This window comes from Pundamilia nyererei, unplaced genomic scaffold (assembly GCF_000239375.1).
Source record: "Pundamilia nyererei isolate P.nyererei 1_Seehausen unplaced genomic scaffold, PunNye1.0 scaffold00031, whole genome shotgun sequence".
NCBI lineage: Eukaryota > Metazoa > Chordata > Actinopteri > Cichliformes > Cichlidae > Pundamilia > Pundamilia nyererei.
Window position 1 is genome coordinate 2765889 of NW_005187432.1, and position 17691 is coordinate 2783579.

A 17691-nucleotide genomic window follows, 5' to 3' on the forward strand; every position below is an offset into this window, starting at 1 on the left:
GTCAAAGTAGGAGAAAGAGTGGAGGGGCCGCCGTGGAAGGCTTAATGGCATTTTAACAATGTCACTGTTGATTTTCTGTGATGACGGGACTATTTATTTTGCACAAAAGACCTCAATTTTTAAAAAGTGAGCCTTAAATGCTTGGAAGGAATCTATGCACCTTACTATTAATACACCTTGACTACTTGCTCTAATGGAGGCACACGTTTCCTTTTAAGTAGGGAGTTCATAAAAGAGAAGCTGGATAAGATATGAACTTTAATCCTTATGAGGGAAATACTTCTCAACTGTCTGTTGACTGTGAAAGTTAATGAACTTACTAATCCTTTGACACAAAAACATGTAAGATCACAAATTGATGGTGTTAAACAATAACATTTTAACATGAGCTATTAGTAGAATATCAGATTTGAACACTCTGGGAGATTATTGTCACACACTTTAAAAAAAGAACAAAAATAAAGGTTGCCAGTACATTATGTAGCATGGTTGGCTCTGTCTTGGTAGCTCTACATATTATATATCTTATATTTAATACTGTGTGATGGTAAAATGAGTAATTAGAACGAATGCATTTTAAACAGCATTTATGGTAACGTGCTATTCCAAATTAGGTCAGCTATTTTTAGCACCGCAACTTATGCATAAAAGATCATACAGACAGAATTTATTTAAGTACTTGTGGGGCTGCAAAAGCTATTTGTCACACTGACACAGAGGACGACGTGGTGTATTATGCATACAGCAAAAAGAGATAATTCTGCATTTGTACAAGCTTCCTTTCACACTCATAAGCATTAGCTATTAATCCTCAATTTAAAAAAATTCTTTGAAAAAGTCCACACACATTGCATTCTCACCTATACCTTCGATTGCATTAATCAATTAGCCTCGGAATAATTATGATTATGGTTTATTAAATGCGAGGCTGTCTGTTAAGAACCAAGGAAGTGGTGGGTTTAAACCAAACCCCAAAAGTGCAAGTCTTGTATCGGCTTCGATTCGGGACACACACCGACGTGGAAAACACACCTCTCTCCGGCATTTGTATTTCTGACGTGATATGTGTAAAAAACAAAAAAATGTGATAGTTATCGACAGGAAGCAAGAATAAAGTCATTTCAGGCGTGTATCTGCGGTGTCGCGTTAAGGTCACTCGCTGGCTGCCTGAATTCCCCTCTTTGTGTTTATACATCCGGGTTTCCCTGTTTGCAGCCCATTCCCCATTTAGAAGCCATTTTGGACACAGATCAGTAACATGCATGTAAACCCCGACCGACCTCCCGACGCAGCGGTGCTACTATTCAAGTGAATAACCTTAAAAAACAACGAGCTTCCATCTCGGGTGTTTTATCGGCTTCCTATTCGGGTTTTGGATCCACTTCCGACGCGAAATGAAGCACCTATTAATGGAATAACAACCTGGCAGTCAATTAATCGCCCCTATCTTTTCTTGCAACATTGTTGCAGCGTCGCGGCTATTGACACGCGCTGTGGCCGTGGTGGTTTAGGCTGCTGGAGGGACCGGAGGCCTGTGGTCGTTTTGATCCTGGACTGATGTTTTGGGCCACCTGAGTTTTAATGTTCGCGACGGAAAGCGGGGGAAATCTCTGCCCTGTATTTAAAGCGGAACATGTCTTTTTCATGGCTGACTTGTTCACTTCTTCTGGGAACTTTATGCGCAGGTAAGCCGCCGTTGTTGGTCCCGAATTTGCAACAGTTTAGTCGAACAGTTCGCCGCGATTATTTTCATTTTTTTCGTGGGAGTGTGAGTAATTTGTTCGCGTTTGAAATTTCGACCCGCGAACGAATCCGCGGTTGCGAGTTGTTTAAACTTTGTTGGCAGCTCGTTCAGCTGGGATTTTTATTTCCCCTCTACAACCATAATCGCCTTTTCTCCGTTTAGCCCCCTTAAAGACAAATATGTCACACTCGGGATTTTCCCTCATTTCAACGCTCGAATCACACGTAGTATTTTCACAGGAGAATATATCTTTTTTTAATTTTTTTTATTGTACATGTATCCAAATTTAAAACTGTTGCTCCTTCGCTGTGGCAGGAATAGAAGGCAGCAGCTGCATCAACATCCTGAAACCTTATAGGCTACCTCTCAGGTCTGCACTCTTGTTTGTGGTTACGGGCTCAACAAGAACCTTCTCCAAACACTCTTCCCTCTGTAAGGATTTGTATGAATCGTTGGCGTTTGATTTGGAGAGACGGCAGCTGTTGTCACAAGTCAGGTCTTTGTCGTGAATCGAGGTTATTGTCTCCCACTGCTGAAGTCTCCACAGGGTTTGACTTGGTACCACGTGAAATTGAGCAAGAGGGTTGTTTTTTTCTTTTGTTTGTCGTTTTTTTTGCCAGCGTTTTTAAGCCCATATGGATAATTTTTAATGTCCCAAAACGCATGCAACCCCTCTTCCTAAGCTAGGTATCGCGTCTGTGACTGAACAGAGGGCTTTGAAACAATAATTTCCACTTTAGGTTTTTTTTTTTTCCTCTAACTGTAATAAAAAATTAATTGAGGCACAGCTTTCTCTTGTGTGTCAGCAGCACTGTGGCTAATGTCTTTATGGTTAATAGATTAGGACTGGCAGTGTACAGTAAGCTGCTTCTGCGGAATTCATGTTGTTGTGGTGTAAAAGCTCAGTAAGTGACAGAGGGAGGGGGTTGGGGAATGATATTGTAGTAAAAGTCCTCGCGGATCATGTGACCGCAGATATCAGAAATGCCATCTCGGTTCAATGAAGCGTTGAGCATCGCTGCTGTGTGTTTTATCCTTTGCTACCTTGCTTACTTCCAACCTTTTTTTTATATAATGACTGCGATCTCTGGCCACTGTGTGCATTGCCTGTTTCTTATAATGAAGTCAGTTGTGTGCTGCTGAACAGCAATATGTATGCATGCGTGCCTCTGAGTGTGTGTGTAATGGGTTAGTGGGGGTAATATTGGGGGATGGGCAGGCTCCTATAGGCAGGGATTTAAAGAGACAGGCACCTTTTTTTTTAAAAACCCTCCCCCCCGCTGAACAAAGATTAGGCCTGGATGTCCAAGCTAAATTGTGACTAACATGTACTCCATGTTGTCTGCTTTTGTGTTTGCCACAAACCCAGTTAGGTAAACAATTATTAGGACACGGGACACATATTTTATAAAATTTGCCTCTTTGCAGCACCACAGTTTGTTTGAAACGAAGCAATCTGATACAGCTGGAGTTAGAATTTCAGCTTTAAATCAAGGGGTTTAAAAAGAGTGATTGCATTTACAATTTTTATTTGATTTTTTTTTTTTTTTTACATTTTCACAGCCTCAGAAGTAACTCAATAATTAACTGATAAGACTTTTGATATCCATAGTTATAGTATAGCTGTTCAGAGGAACTCTCAATTCACAAACCGAAGAGGTGTTAATGCAAATAAAGGAGCCCATTATTTGGCTGACAATAAATAAATAAATACAACAGGGTGTAACTTGAAGAATTGTGGGTGGGAATGAGAATTGGGTCGAGAAAGAAAGGATGCGCTAGGCAACAGGAAAAAGTCATGCAAGACTATGAGTCACAGTTAAAGTGTTTGACTTCTTTTGTTTTTGAAGATTTTTTTTTCCCAACATCCAGACATTGAGCTGGGTGTAGGACTCAAGAACAGAAAGGTCATTGAGAATTCCATGACAAATTTCCCAGCTTTAAACAAAAGCCTGGAAAGTTTTGGAACAAAACTCTGGATAAAGCCAAACGTTTACTGGAATGATGGTAAGAGAAGAGGATGGAGAGGAAGGAGGCATCTGTCAAATATGGTAGAGATAGTGAGCGTATCATGCTGCCAGTGAAATCGAGTTGGTGTTTGTTCATAGATATACTATAGAAATACATTTTACACTGAAATTCAGTCAAGTGACTTTGTGCTGTGGAAGTCATTGTGCAGTGTTTCACAATGCAGAATAACAGTGAGCTGAAATGTGTTGCAGAAGCAAGCTCCTTAAGATTCATGTTGATTTCATTCACATGATCTCAGCCCAACTGGGTGTGCTTTTCAATAAAGATAAAAACTGAAGGCCAAAATACCCACAAACAAGCTACTACTGAAGGTGGCTGTAGTCAAGTCCAAATGGAGCATCTAAGGAAGGAAACCTGCTCAGTTTTTGGTGTTGTCCATGGATTCCAGACTTCAATGAGTACAAAGAAGTTTTGTGCAAGTACTGGTAAAAACGAATCCATGCATGTTATAATTGTTTGTTCAGCTACTTGAAGACCATGTGTTTAGAAACAAAAACAAAACTTAATTCATAAAAGGTTAGTTCAATATTTTATTAAACCCCCTGAAAATCTTAGAGTTCACACTTGAGTCACACCTAGATTGCTTCCTTTCAAATCCATGGTGGTGTGGTAAAGAGACATAATTACTGAAATTAAGTCACCATCCAAATAATCATGGAACAAACTGACTGCACACGTCTAACATGAAATCCAAGAAGAGAAATGAGAATAATGCCTTTTCATTAAATCATTCACCACTGGAAGACTGACAGCTATTGTAAAAAAAAAAAAATAAAAAATACTGTCGTTTATTTTCTTTAGTGTTTCCCGTCAAAGCTCTCAAAGAATGTCTTATCGGTCTTTCCAGATGCGTCTGTAGTCTTTATCTATAGAAAAAGAATGCCGACGTATTCATGCTACGATTCTTTACCACAGCAGGGCATATCATTGTTTTATAGCTAATTGAATTCTGTAATTTTCCCCTTCTTCTTTTTTAACTTTTTACTCTCTGAAAAGATCTTAGTTAATGTGATTATGCCGAACTTCTATTCAGCACAAGTTTCTTAGCCCACAGGAACTCCCTTTTTACTACAGAGAGCTCCCAAGCTTGGATACGTGCCAGAGTGACGATGGAGGCTCTGCTCGGCGATGTTTCGTCGTGGCACGGAGCGGAGCCTGCGCCATATGTCTGTGCTTCCGCCATTGAGTTTCGATTCATTACAATGTGAGCTGACTGAGACTTTTCTGTCATTCTCAGGGTACAGTCTTGGCGAAGCGGAGACCCGGGAGTGTGTGTACTACAACGATAACTGGCGTTCGGAGAGGACCAACCAGAGCGGCTTCGAGCGTTGCGAGGGGGAAAAGGACAAGCGTCTGCACTGTTATGCCTCCTGGCTCAACTCCTCAGGGACTATCAAACTGGTGAAGAAAGGCTGCTGGCTGGATGACTTCAACTGCTATGACAGGTCGGATAACCGTGCGAGGTCATTCGCTGCTGCGAATTTGCATTTATATTTCATGTACCTGGCTCGCAACCAGACTGACGACTGACTGACATTGAAGACAACAGAAAAGGTTCCCTCAGTACCTGCATATAGTTCAGTGCATCTTTTTGTGCCCCTCTCTCACTTTGCACTGTTAAAGACAAATTTAAAAAATGTTTTTGCCCGCCTTTAGTTTAATAAATGGAAGAGTAATCTCTTTTTTTCACATCACCCTTTGGCCTCGTGATTTCGCAGAGCAGGCAACCATCTCATGCTCTTTGAATGTTTAAAGGATCTTTTTCATTTAGCCTTGTGATGTTTTAAAAGGTGAATAACAGAGAGAAACCATGGGAAAATATCAGTTGCATGCCATAAAAGCAACCACGTATAACAAGAAAAGGAGATTAACTGTGGTCCAGTTTCATATTGCTTAAGGTGCTGTCAGGCAATCAACCATACAGGTATACAGAGACAATTTTCTTGTGCATGAAGCATAAGATATATTCAGATATTTATATTAGCCACTTATCCAATTCAAGCTCACAGATATTCATCTTCAGACTGCTTGTTTTGTTTGATTAGTTGGCAAAACCTAAAACACATTCACTGTAGAATGATATAAATGTGAGAGCAGTGGCAAATATAGATATTAAGAAGCAGATGCCAGGTAATTTTTAGCAAATCATTTCCAAGTATGCGTGTTTGTGTCGGGGAAGGTTCTCTGCAGCCTACACATATTTGTGCAAAAGCCAGATAGCCTCTGTGAGCAGTGTAGCACACAGTTCAGCCTGATGATGGCAGATACATACTGTGACACGAGGCCACTCAGGATTTTGTACGTGAGGAGGAGAATTTAAAACTAGTCTTTATCAGAAGTTGGCATTGAATTGAGTGCCGCAATCAAACTTTCCAGTTATTAACATGCTATCCACAGCCTTTCCAACAAGCGGGGGTCCTCTTGTGGCATGGAAAGGGGAGCTGGAGAAAAGAGGGCTGCGATAATTGATCCTACATGACACAACTGTGTGTGTGTGTGCTTTAAAATGTGTATTTTATGTGGCTTTTATTATCCTTTCTAATACTTTGGCATAATTTGCTAGATTAATGTGCAGATGTTGTGAGTTGCCAAATGGCAATTAAGTGACTATTTCACTGAGTGTTAGTGTGAAATTTGAGCATTACCAACATGTGACTAAAAGCTAGAGTGGCATATGTAGAAATTGTAGGTTTAGGTACAAGATGCTGAAATCTTCATTTACCCGTGAGCTGCTGAGGGTAATTACAATAGAACCTGGGAAAAAAAAAATACATTTGCTGGTCAATTTAATCTGTGTGAAAAGCACCATTAAATGATTGTAGTAATTGAAGAGCAATGGAGCAGGTGGGGAATTTTGAGTACATGAACATTTAGTGTCAATGGTTAATGGGAGGAATATGCAGATGCATAAAGTGTGAGAAATCCTGTGATTCCTCGGAATTGGGAACATCTGCTGTCTTAAGAGGAGTGAAAAGATGAAAAATTGGCTGTAAAAATTATTTTTTTTCCCACCCTAAACACAAAAACTCTATAAATGTAGTCTTTGCTGCCTTATATTTGTTGATACCAGTACAAGTAACCACGCAAAGATGTGCATTAGGTAATCTGTGGCAATATCCGATCCAATTATTAGATTGCGTTGTCTTAGAGTTAATATACAGCAAATACATGAAAACCATAGACTGACACTACTAAACTTTAACAGCCAATAATAATATCAGAAAATGTTTTTGTCCGTTGGGTCTAGAACAGTAACGTTGATGCGCCATCTGTTGTTTTTAGGCAAGAGTGCGTCTCCATGGAGGAAAACCCTCAGGTCTTCTTCTGCTGCTGCGAGGGCAACTACTGCAATGAACGATTCACCCACCTTCCCGACTTGATTGGCAGTGGCAACCGAGGTGAGTGGCAAATGCATCGTATAGATAGTAGAGATCTCTTCTTTCCCACATTAATATTAATAAATGACGCCATATTTAAGAAGGGGCTATTGGATCTGACCGATTTTGATTATTGGGAATGTATATGTGTGATTCTTCTGGTTCTGGCCTTTTAATCGAGTGGGATAAAACAAAAATTAATCTATGTTAACTAATTTCTCAGCTTAGAATTGATGTCAGGCAGTCTCTTACCCTGCCAATTTAAAATCAGCTCTCACAGCCTGTGAGGGACAAATGTGATGCTTAACATATCTTATGTGTCATACAGCTGACATGCCGTAATTATTCTGTACCTCCTTGACAGTGAAAATCCAGCCTCCACCCCGAGTACCTTCCCTGCTCAATGTGCTGGTGTACTCCCTGCTGCCTCTCTGTGTGCTGTCCCTGGCCCTCGTTCTGGCCTTGTGGATGTACCGCCACCGCAAACCTCCCTACGGCCATGTAGACCTGAGCGAGGTGAGACGGGCTATGCTCATCTTAGTGTGAGACTTGTAAGGCCATCAGTAACGTAGTCCTGACAAGGATGGAGTGCTTGTCACTTTTGTGTTTTGTAGCACTGAAATTGTTAATGTTTTGAGGTGGATTCAGCAGTAGAATAAGATGTTTTTATTTATTTTTATTTTTTCTGTTCAGGATCCAGGGCCAGCTCCTCCATCTCCCTTGGTGGGTCTGAAACCATTGCAGCTTCTAGAAATCAAAGCTAGGGGGCGCTTTGGTTGCGTTTGGAAGGCCCAGTTAATGAATGAATATGTTGCTGTTAAGATCTTCCCAGTTCAGGTATGTCATTAATTCTGGCTTAAAAATATACGTCATATGCTTCAGTGTATGAAGAGACGCCTTTTTTCTTGTTCTAGATTCCATGTGCGCCTTTTTGTTTTTGACCTCCAGAATGCTTCTTTGCATCTTCAAGCTCTAAAAATAACTCTGGTTTGTGTTTACAGGATAAGCAGTCATGGCAAAATGAGCGCGACATATTCTTGACTCCGGGGATGAGACATGAAAATATCTTGCGTTACATCGCTGCAGAGAAGCACGGAGCCAACATGGAGACGGAGCTGTGGCTTATCACAGAGTTTCATGAAAGGGTGAGAACATATTCTGTCTACATACAGAATGCACACAGACCAATACATCAACCCCAAAGCAAGTTTATGGTGAGGTATACGGCTTTTATGTCGACTAGTACAGCTGGAGGTTTTCCAATATTGAGCGAGCCTCTCTGTTTACCTCAAAACAAGAAAAGAGAATCGCAGCCTTTATTAAAAAGAAGATTTCACCACATATGTCTGATCTGCTGTTCCAGTAAATCCAAAAGCAACAGATCAGGCAGTGCTGCTTAAACTTAAGGCGGTTTGTTTTTTTTAAGCGTGTAGCTTAAAACGTTTGTATTTGATGTCAGATATTGCAAGATGTTGTGCGTTTGTAGTGATGCTGATATATGAGGACACAATAATTATAAACACAAGTGGGACTGATTGTTGCAGCACCTTTTTATTCTTGGTATTGATACAAACGTTGTTAGTTGGAGGCATCAGTGCATGTGTCATTGTTTTTTTTTTTTATAGTAAACGTTTAAATTGCTATTTTTGATGTTTTGAAGTATGAAATTGGGTTTCTGTTATATTCTCCCAGACTACAGTATTTGCTGTCAAATGGAAATGAAAGCAATTCCTGCTCCTTGGTGGATTCAGCAACAGCTTTTCGGTTATGCCTACGCCTGAATTCATGCGCAGTTGCTAATCCTTGTTTCATAATCCTTTTGTGTGTTTGTGTGTGAGCAGGGATCCTTGACAGATCACCTGAAGGGCAACACTGTGACCTGGACAGAGTTGTGTCACATAGCAGAGACCATGTCCCGCGGTTTGGCTTACCTTCACGAGGACATTCCCAGTTACAAGGGAGAGGGGCCTAAACCTACAATTGCACACAGGTAGGAAAATCAGCCTGGATTTCCTCAACTCTCGTTAGTTCACTAAAGATTAAACTGTTGCTTTTGATTTGAACAGAAATCTTAATTTACTGCTGCCCTCTCCTGGTTGTACCTCATTTAATATCTTTACTATGACAGTCTTTGTCTGACTTCTGTGACTAAACCTCCCTCTAATTAAGACATTGTAATGTGAAATTAATTCCCCAGGGACTTCAAGAGCAAGAATGTGTTACTACGAGATGACTTAGCTGCAGTCATTGGTGACTTTGGGCTTGCTGTAAGATTCGAGCCAGGAAAACCTCCTGGGGATACTCATGGACAGGTATGTAATAACTTCACTGCTGTTTTTTTTTTTTTTTTTTTTTTTGGGGGGGGGCGGGTTGTCTGCATTGGCTCTGTGATGCAATTGTTTGCAGGAGTTTCCCTGCTTATTCTTAAGTGGATAAAACCCCCAAATTCATTATCCGTCTAGGTGGGTACGAGGCGTTACATGGCCCCAGAGGTGCTGGAGGGAGCCATCAACTTTCAGCGAGACTCCTTCCTGAGGATAGACATGTACGCTATGGGCTTGGTGCTGTGGGAGCTGGTGTCCCGTTGCTCCGACACAGATGGTGAGTCAACATGGTGAAGGAATGTGTCTTCACATTCATAGGTGAAAAGGTCACATTGCTTGACCCCGGGCCAGTAAAGATTCGTTTTTGTTTTGTCTGCAAAGCAAATGAAGGGCAAAGCTGCAATGTGGATAAAGTTACTCTTTAAATAGTTTTGAATTTTCAGAAGTCAAAGTACTGCAGTATTTTCTTCTTCTGCGTAACACTTTCCACTCTGTTGCTTTGCTGTCCCTTTGTAGGAACAGTTGGCGAGTACATGCTGCCATTTGAGGATGAAATAGGCCAGCATCCCTCCCTGGAGGATCTGCAGGATGTGGTGGTGCACAAGAAGATGCGTCCAGTCATCAAGGACTCCTGGCTCAAGCATCCTGTGAGTAACAGAATAATAGCTACTGCAGTTTCAGCAGCAATACCAGGAAGTGGTGCATCCTTTTTTTTTTTTTTTTTTTTTTCCCCCCCAGTGAAGAGCTCAATGATTTGAGGTTAAAGTTCTTTGAATTTGTTGTGGCTTTGTAACTTTAAAATGAATGGCTTAAATTTGGGGTCATTAATAGAGTTAGAGATTTCTCTGATTTGAGTTTTATATTAAAATTATGAACCGAAGATGGACAATTTTAGTAAAAATAAGCAAATGCAACTGCCAAAAAGAAAATCCTTATATATTTTGTCTTTTGTGCGTACAGGGGCTGAGCCACATGTGTGAGACCATCGAGGAATGCTGGGACCACGACGCAGAGGCTCGACTGTCTGCAGGTTGTGTCGAGGAGCGCATCGGCCAGATCTCCAGGACAATAGGCAGCACTACCTCAGACAGCCCCATCTCTTTAGTCACGTCTCTCATCAACGAGGACCTACCTCCCAAAGAGTCCAGCACCTGAACGGGTGACACCATCTTTCACCTGAGCTCCTGACTTTTTATTTTTCAAACCCAAACTCAGCAGATTTTCGTGAATATTTAAAAAAACATATATATAAAAAAACAAAAGAAAAACAACAACAAAAAAATACATCTAGCAACTTAAATGCAGCTGCTATTTTATCCCAATACTGGTATTTTTTTCCTGTTTTTAAAGTGTGTGTGCGTGTGTGTGTTTCAAGTCGGATCCTACTAACACATCCATCTGCTGTAGTTGAAGTAGTAATAAGCTATGCGATGGGCACATCTGATAACACCCATGTGTCAAATCTTAAATGTTGTCATTACCTCATGTGTTTCTTTTGTGTTAGTCTATATTCTTTTTTTTTTTCTTTTTCTTTTTTAAATTACCTCATGAGTTGTCATCGTCGTATTTCGCGTCGTGGTCCTGATCGTCTGCGGCCAAATGAAATGAACCTTTTTGCTCCAAACCTCAGACGACGTGCTGCACACCTCGGAGGAACCGTTTTGAGACTGTTAGACAACATAAATACATCTTCCTCAGGGGTTGAAGCTTCTCGATTTTGAAACTCTGAGTGCGCTCCCTTATTTTAAACCTGTGATTTCCTCAAAATGAAAAACGGAAAAAAAAGTTTCAAAAAACAAAAACCGGAGCACAGCTGTTTTATTGTAAGGGAGGGAGCTAAATGGGAGCTGTATTGGACATTTTGGACTTGGATTTGGGGCAAGTGTCTTGTCCTCGGGGAACTACCTCTCAGGTATTCAGTAGGCTTCTTTGGAACATTTTCTCTAAGTTAAGAGCCGAGCTATCGAGCTAGCTATCATGGACATATTCCTGGATTTTTATTTTAGTTTTTTTATTTGTTTGAATTCAGAGTTACTCCTTTGCCAGTGCCAGGGGCATTGCTGGATGCTGTCTGAAGTTGCAATGTTACACATTCTTAATTTGAACCGTGTGAGTGAGTGTGTGAGTGAATCTGAAATTGAAATGATGTGAGATGGATAGAAAGTTTTTAAAGTGAGAGTCATGGGCCATACTTGAGTAAGCAACATGTCTGTTTTTTAATTTCCATGAGTGCGTGTTCAATAGACTCAGTCGGACACCAGTTCCCAGATACCTCAGTCACTGTATGTCATGCAAGGAGAGCTCAAATGGTTGCCTTTTGTCTCAAATGCAATGCCATAGTTGTACCATAACATGAATACCATACATTGAATGTCCGTTATGCTGCTGTGACTATTCCAGGATACTCAAGGATTTGTAGATGTACATGCATTCTTTGTTAATATAACGCTAACATGTGATTACTATCCACGATATAATGTGAGGCTAATATTCTGTTTTTGTGCGTTTTTTATTTTGACTGGGTAAGCCGTCAGGTGCTTACTCCTACAGACTGACCTCAGATATTCTGAAAAGTACCTCAGGCTTTTTCTACATGTATATCAAATTGTGTTATGTATTTTATTGTGTTTTTGGTAGTTGAGATATTTTATTGCTGGTTGGGCCTCTTGTCTGTTGAGATTGAGATTTGATTTGATTTTTTTTGTTTTTTTTTAGGAGTCTGACCAGTTTTCATGGTGTTAATTCTCTACAAATCTAAAAGAAGATGGGCAGATTTATGTAAATATGGGTGTACACACAGATGGCGAACACTGCTCAGTGATTTTTGGGGTGGTTTTTTTTTTTTTCTTTTTTTTCTGCTCTCTCTCTCTTTTTTTTTTTTAATAACACAAAATCAGGGCATTAATGTTCTCATTTTGCAGAAATGGAAGAGATTTCTCAGTTCCACCTCTATATATTTAAATAATTTTTATAACTAGCCCTGCATAATAATTGTTTTTCTTTTGGTAGAGAGTGGCGGTTACTGATTTCAGTGAATTTCAGTGAATAATGGTATCGGTCCCTCTGGATCAGAAGCTGTGTGGGTTGCACTTTGCATTATAGAGCTCAGTGTGTATATTATCAAGAACAAACAGAAAAAAACATACAGATTCCTTTTGTGATTTGGCTTCCTGTTTTGAACAGTATTGCCTCAATATTAACCTGCTGGTGTGATGTTCAGACTTGTTTAGTGCTAGTTTAGCCACATTGGACAACACACAGGCTCATCTGTTGTACGTTGATTAGTGCTGTGGAAAGATGGTGATTTTTAACAGTGATCTGTAATGCTTGCCGATGTGCAGTTTTGGTAAAGGACACTAGAAAAAAAAAAATCAGTCGAAATGGAACAATTACTTAACATTTTTAAAGTGTTTGGAGATCATCGTGTTTGTACCTACATTGATCGACTGATGATGCAGCACCATTGGGAGTCATGTGAGCGGTGGCATGTGCATGGTCCGAGGGTCCAGCAATATTTATTATACAGCAATAGTCTAAGTCTATCATAGTTTAAGACATTTAAACTCAGCTGTGACTTAGCAGGTTTCTTCTGCAGATCAATAAACTACATCTCATCACACCTGGACCATGTCCTGACGGCGTGGATGCGCTAAAGTCTCCTGATAAGTTGGGGGGGAAATGCTGACGGTTGCATTTTTAATGTGAACTGAGCATGGCCCAGGTGCTTTCACGAATTGTGCCAGAAATAAAACAGCAGTCGCGTAGGGGATATCTGCTGCGGTCTGTTGTTACCTCCAAATGCTGTCTTACACCCAGCTCTTCTGAACAGAAAAACCAGTTACCTCATGCAGTACCTCATTAGTAACACTAACATGGAGTCAGCCTCATCTTCAACAAAAAGAAAAGAAAAAAATGTATCAATTATTGCGTGTGTATATATCTATATATACATATATATATTTGACAAATGTAAAGGTTTTCTTCCTTTTCATGTGTGAATCCTGTGAAAGAAATCTTTTTTTTGTTTTTTAAAGTTCACAGTCAACATTGTTCATTTCTTGTCGTGTGGATGGATGTTTGACTGAATTGTGTGACTTTCCCTGTTTATGTGAACTGTGTGTGTGGGGTGTATGTTGGTTGATGATTTCACTAAAACAGTACGAATGGTAATTTTATCTGTGAAACAAAATGCTTAGAAATATAAACTAGATGAGAATAGTCATCCTTTTGTATATGAAAATAAAGACAAATCTTGATTAACCATTACTGGGTAAATGGAGTTCTTTGCATGTCTCTCACTGCTTTCAATACTGTCTGTCACTTGAGACAACAAAAGGATTAAAATCAAATAAAAGTGCTGTGAATATTTAATGGTAGAAGGGGAAAAAAATACGTGCACTATGCCTAAAGACTGTAACACCGTTCAGGGTTTTTTGTGGCTGCATAAATCCACTAGATGGCAGCAATGGTGCTACTAGTTTGAACTGGTTCATTTGCAACATTTCAAGCCCAAGAGTACAGTCTGGCTTGAGTTCACAGTGAATGCTGGTATCGCTTTCCGTTAAATCATTGGCGTACGTTTTAGTTATTTTTGCGGCAATTGTGGAAGAAATTAATAAATGGACGCTCACATGATTTGTAACTCTTGCAATATTTTATAATACAACAGTAAATACAAAGCGTTAAACGTCACCAAACGTTGCCATGTATCTGATTCTAGGAAAAGCCAGAAAGTCACTACCGCATTCAGTCATCCGTATAATCTGGCTTCAGCTCATTCCTATAATGAGATCATATGCCTGATAGCTATTACATATTTTAGGCAAAGTAGAATGGCAAAGATTGGCTATTGTGTCCTCAAATGTACCCTGTATCCGATAAAGATACATTACAATACCTCACATAATTAAGCCACCTCCGTTTGCGCTTCTGTATTTGGTATCAAAATAAAACGTCCGCTAGCACATGAAGGCATCACAGAGCTATCCTTCGGAGGAATCTAGCCAATCAAAACGCGTCATGATTGTCATGTGACGAGCCGACTGGTAAATTACGATTGACTGGAGAGTTGCCGATAGTCAGCTACTTCTCGATGTACAGTTAGGCAAAGCTGACAACTTTTTGCCTTTGTTGGAGTTTGTTCGTGTCTCACGGAAATACTTTGCTGCCTTCTCCGTCTTCAATAAGCAACGTTTTATTTGGATATTGTTCCCATTATGTCAGCAAAGAGCCAAACAGGTGAGATTAGATAGCGTATTTTGGCTGTGCCAGGAATGCAGTTTATGACCCGAGGTCGACTGTTTTTACCGGGGAAGTAGCATCACTTTTTACTGTAAACTGTATGCAAAGAACCAGCACCATTTTAGTAGTTGCTAGAGTTCAAACGTCTCTTGCAAGCTTACATTGTGTTAACCTTCTTTTAACTGGATTGTTTTTTTGGGGATATTTTTTGTGTGTGAAAATGTGTGTTACTAAAGGATAACGCTGTTTTTTTTTTAGAACTTAACGTTACCTTAACTAGCTAAGAGCTAAACGTTGCTTTACAAAACTTTACAAAAAACGTAATTAAGTAAAAGTGTTAGCTAAAAGTGGAAAAGCAAAAGTAATTTAAAGAAATGAAAGAGTGTGAGGAAAAAAACCCATTACTTTTATGAACGTTATACGTGCTGAAACTCAATAGTTTTTTTTAAAATATATATTTCCCCTCATATAATAATCATAATAATAATGATATAGGTTGAGTTCCGTGGTCACTGTATAGTTTTTTTGTAATATAGTAAATTGAAATAATAACAATAATAGCCCGACCTACAGATAGACATCAAGTCCACGCGTCATTCTCTGTCTTTCAGCTGTCCACGGACCAGGGCAGCGTGCTGAGTTCAGGGGTTAGCTGGCCTACTGTACCCCCAGTAAAGGGTCGCAGCTGCACTGAATGCTGGGATGCTACGGAAGGGCAGCGGCAGCAGCAGTAGTGGTGGTGGAGGCGGTGGAACAAAGCACACCCAGAGACTGCCACAGAACCTTTCCGAGACATCTACAGAGCCTCTATCAGCTGGATCCAGTAAGACCTTGAATATGGGGCGCAGTTCAAAGAACCCAAACCCTCTGAGCAACATGGGCCTTACCTCCCGCCTGATAGGGGCACCCGGGGTGGATGTCGAGTATGTAATGCAGCTGGTGAATGATGTGCGGTTGTTTGCTGATGTGCTACACAACCTCAAAGAAGCTTTCCAGTATAAAGGTAAGTTCAGGTAGAGCTGGAATGTGGGGGATTGTGTGGGGGCTTTGGAGGTCAGGGAACCAGAAAATGACAGATGATGAAAGAAAATGCACCCTGGGCGGTAGTGCATGCGCAATTAACATCAGATTCAAGGTCATTCTTGAGGTTATTTTATGATAACGTACTATTGTTAGCACCGTACCTGCTTTGCTGACAGGTACTAATCCATCAGTTATGATTTCTTTGATATCCTAAGTCACATTCAAGTGATAGTTGAGAGAGCATGAAAAGAAAAATAAGAGCAGGAAAGTTAGTTTTTCCAGTTACCTAAGTATCTGAAATCAAGCAGCAGTGCTGACCGATGGTCTAGAAATAAAATCCTTGCTCTTTGAACTGAGAAACTAAAACCCAATAGTTAAAAGTTCTCTGCCAGCAAATTCCACTAAACACCAATTTATGTGGCATCATGTTTTCTTTGTTTGGCCAGTTGTAGCAAATTCCACACACCTAAACCTTTTTATAGCAGACTGTAGTGAATATCTTGTTTTGGAATCACTATTACTATATCACACCTTCACTAACCACAACATTTAGTGGCACACGAAACTGTAAAACACTCTGAACAAAGTGCCCAGGAAGACTGTGCATTTCATTTGTGATATTACCTCCCAAAGTTTGCCACCATAACAGCCAAAACCACCTGTGGCATGTTAGTGTGATAACAGCCTCACGTCAGCTACACCATGACTACATACTTTATACAGAAGAATACAGGACGAGCAGAGATTAGAGCAGAAACAGGGTTTACATTCTTTCTGTTTTTCTCACTTGGCTTTGATTGCTTGGCACTTGTTTGGAGACATATACAAACACTCTGCCCACACAAATGCTCATTATTTCACACATTATAAATACTGATAGTAGCTTGCTGTGAAAGGGCTGTTAGAGCTTTTTTATAATCAGCACTTAAAAGTTTAAAGTTGTCAGTTTAATAATTGATGACTACTAATGTTAAATTGCAGATTATAAGTGTAAGATTATGTTAACCTTATCTCCTACTGTACTCCTAAAAGACACACATATGCTGGAGTACTACTGTAGCTCTGGTAAGAAGGAGTGAGTTGTTTAGCCATTCCTCTGTCTTGGGGGAGGGGGTGAAACCTCTGTGAGAGAGAGAGAGACTTGGTTCTTGTCGTGCTGAGTGTTACTCTGAGCCGTCACAAAAACATTTGGGGTATTTACCTCCCCAAGAACAGCAGTGCTTATTCATCAGGTGGGATGAAATCATACCGTATGACCCCATAATGTCATTTGAATTAGTGTTTATTCTTGCCGAGACACTGACATAAGCAGAATGGCAGACCAGCGCATGCAAGATGCTGTTGCTGCAGTGTGGTTTCCTGCTCATGCAAATGTAAACAATGAGCCATTTTTAATTAGCAGTTAAGCAACAAAAAGTAACGAAAGATGGTAGGAGAAATCAAGCATTTTAGTCAATAGTTCTAGTTTAAGTAGAGGCTATGATTGGAGACTTAAAGAAAGACAAAACCAAACAATGCCCTTTCATTTGAATTCTAGCAAACATGAATCCAACAGATATAGTACTTTGAACTAAAAACTATCTTTAAAGCTTAATAAATCTTACAATCAAAGTCTTAAGACCATTTCTTAAATGAAATGAATGAAATAGATGGATGAATGAATGGTTTACAGTAGCCCTATATAGTGTAGGAAGATGGCTCAGCTTTTCATTTAAATCAGTTTAATCATACATATTGTTGAAAGTTTGGGGACTATAAAACAATGGGTCACAACACATGCATAGACATCAGGCATTCACAAAGGTTCTTGGTCATCATCTATGTTTGTCTACTACATTGTAGCATCCCTTGCTGACTTGGTGATGAATTGCTAATCTTATCATCTTAATCTTTAAGTCTTGAATTTGGTTGGAGTTAACATATTAACAGCACTTTCTATTTCATTAAAAAA

General features: G+C 39.9%; 2 protein-coding genes across 2 annotated transcripts in view; both read left to right on the top strand.

Moving 5' to 3' along the window:
• Positions 1-1239: 1239 nt before the first annotated feature.
• Positions 1240-12336, top strand: acvr2ba (activin A receptor type 2Ba). Its single transcript, XM_005729072.1, has 11 exons — positions 1240-1685; positions 5013-5220; positions 7058-7173; positions 7517-7668; positions 7846-7989; positions 8154-8297; positions 8994-9142; positions 9350-9464; positions 9615-9753; positions 9993-10123; positions 10437-12336. The coding sequence occupies exons 1-11, from the start codon at positions 1634-1636 to the stop codon at positions 10629-10631; spliced, it is 1545 nt and encodes a 514-aa protein (XP_005729129.1). The 5' UTR covers positions 1240-1633; the 3' UTR covers positions 10632-12336.
• A 2168-nt stretch (positions 12337-14504) lies between these two features.
• LOC102215519 (rho GTPase-activating protein 29-like) overlaps positions 14505-17691 on the top strand; it is a 31316-nt gene continuing 28129 nt past the window's right edge. The window contains exons 1-2 of the mRNA XM_005729074.1: positions 14505-14714; positions 15329-15720. Of these exons, the coding sequence (XP_005729131.1) occupies positions 15420-15720 (301 nt within the window). The 5' untranslated portion in view covers positions 14505-14714; positions 15329-15419. The remainder of the gene's footprint in view (positions 14715-15328; positions 15721-17691) is intronic.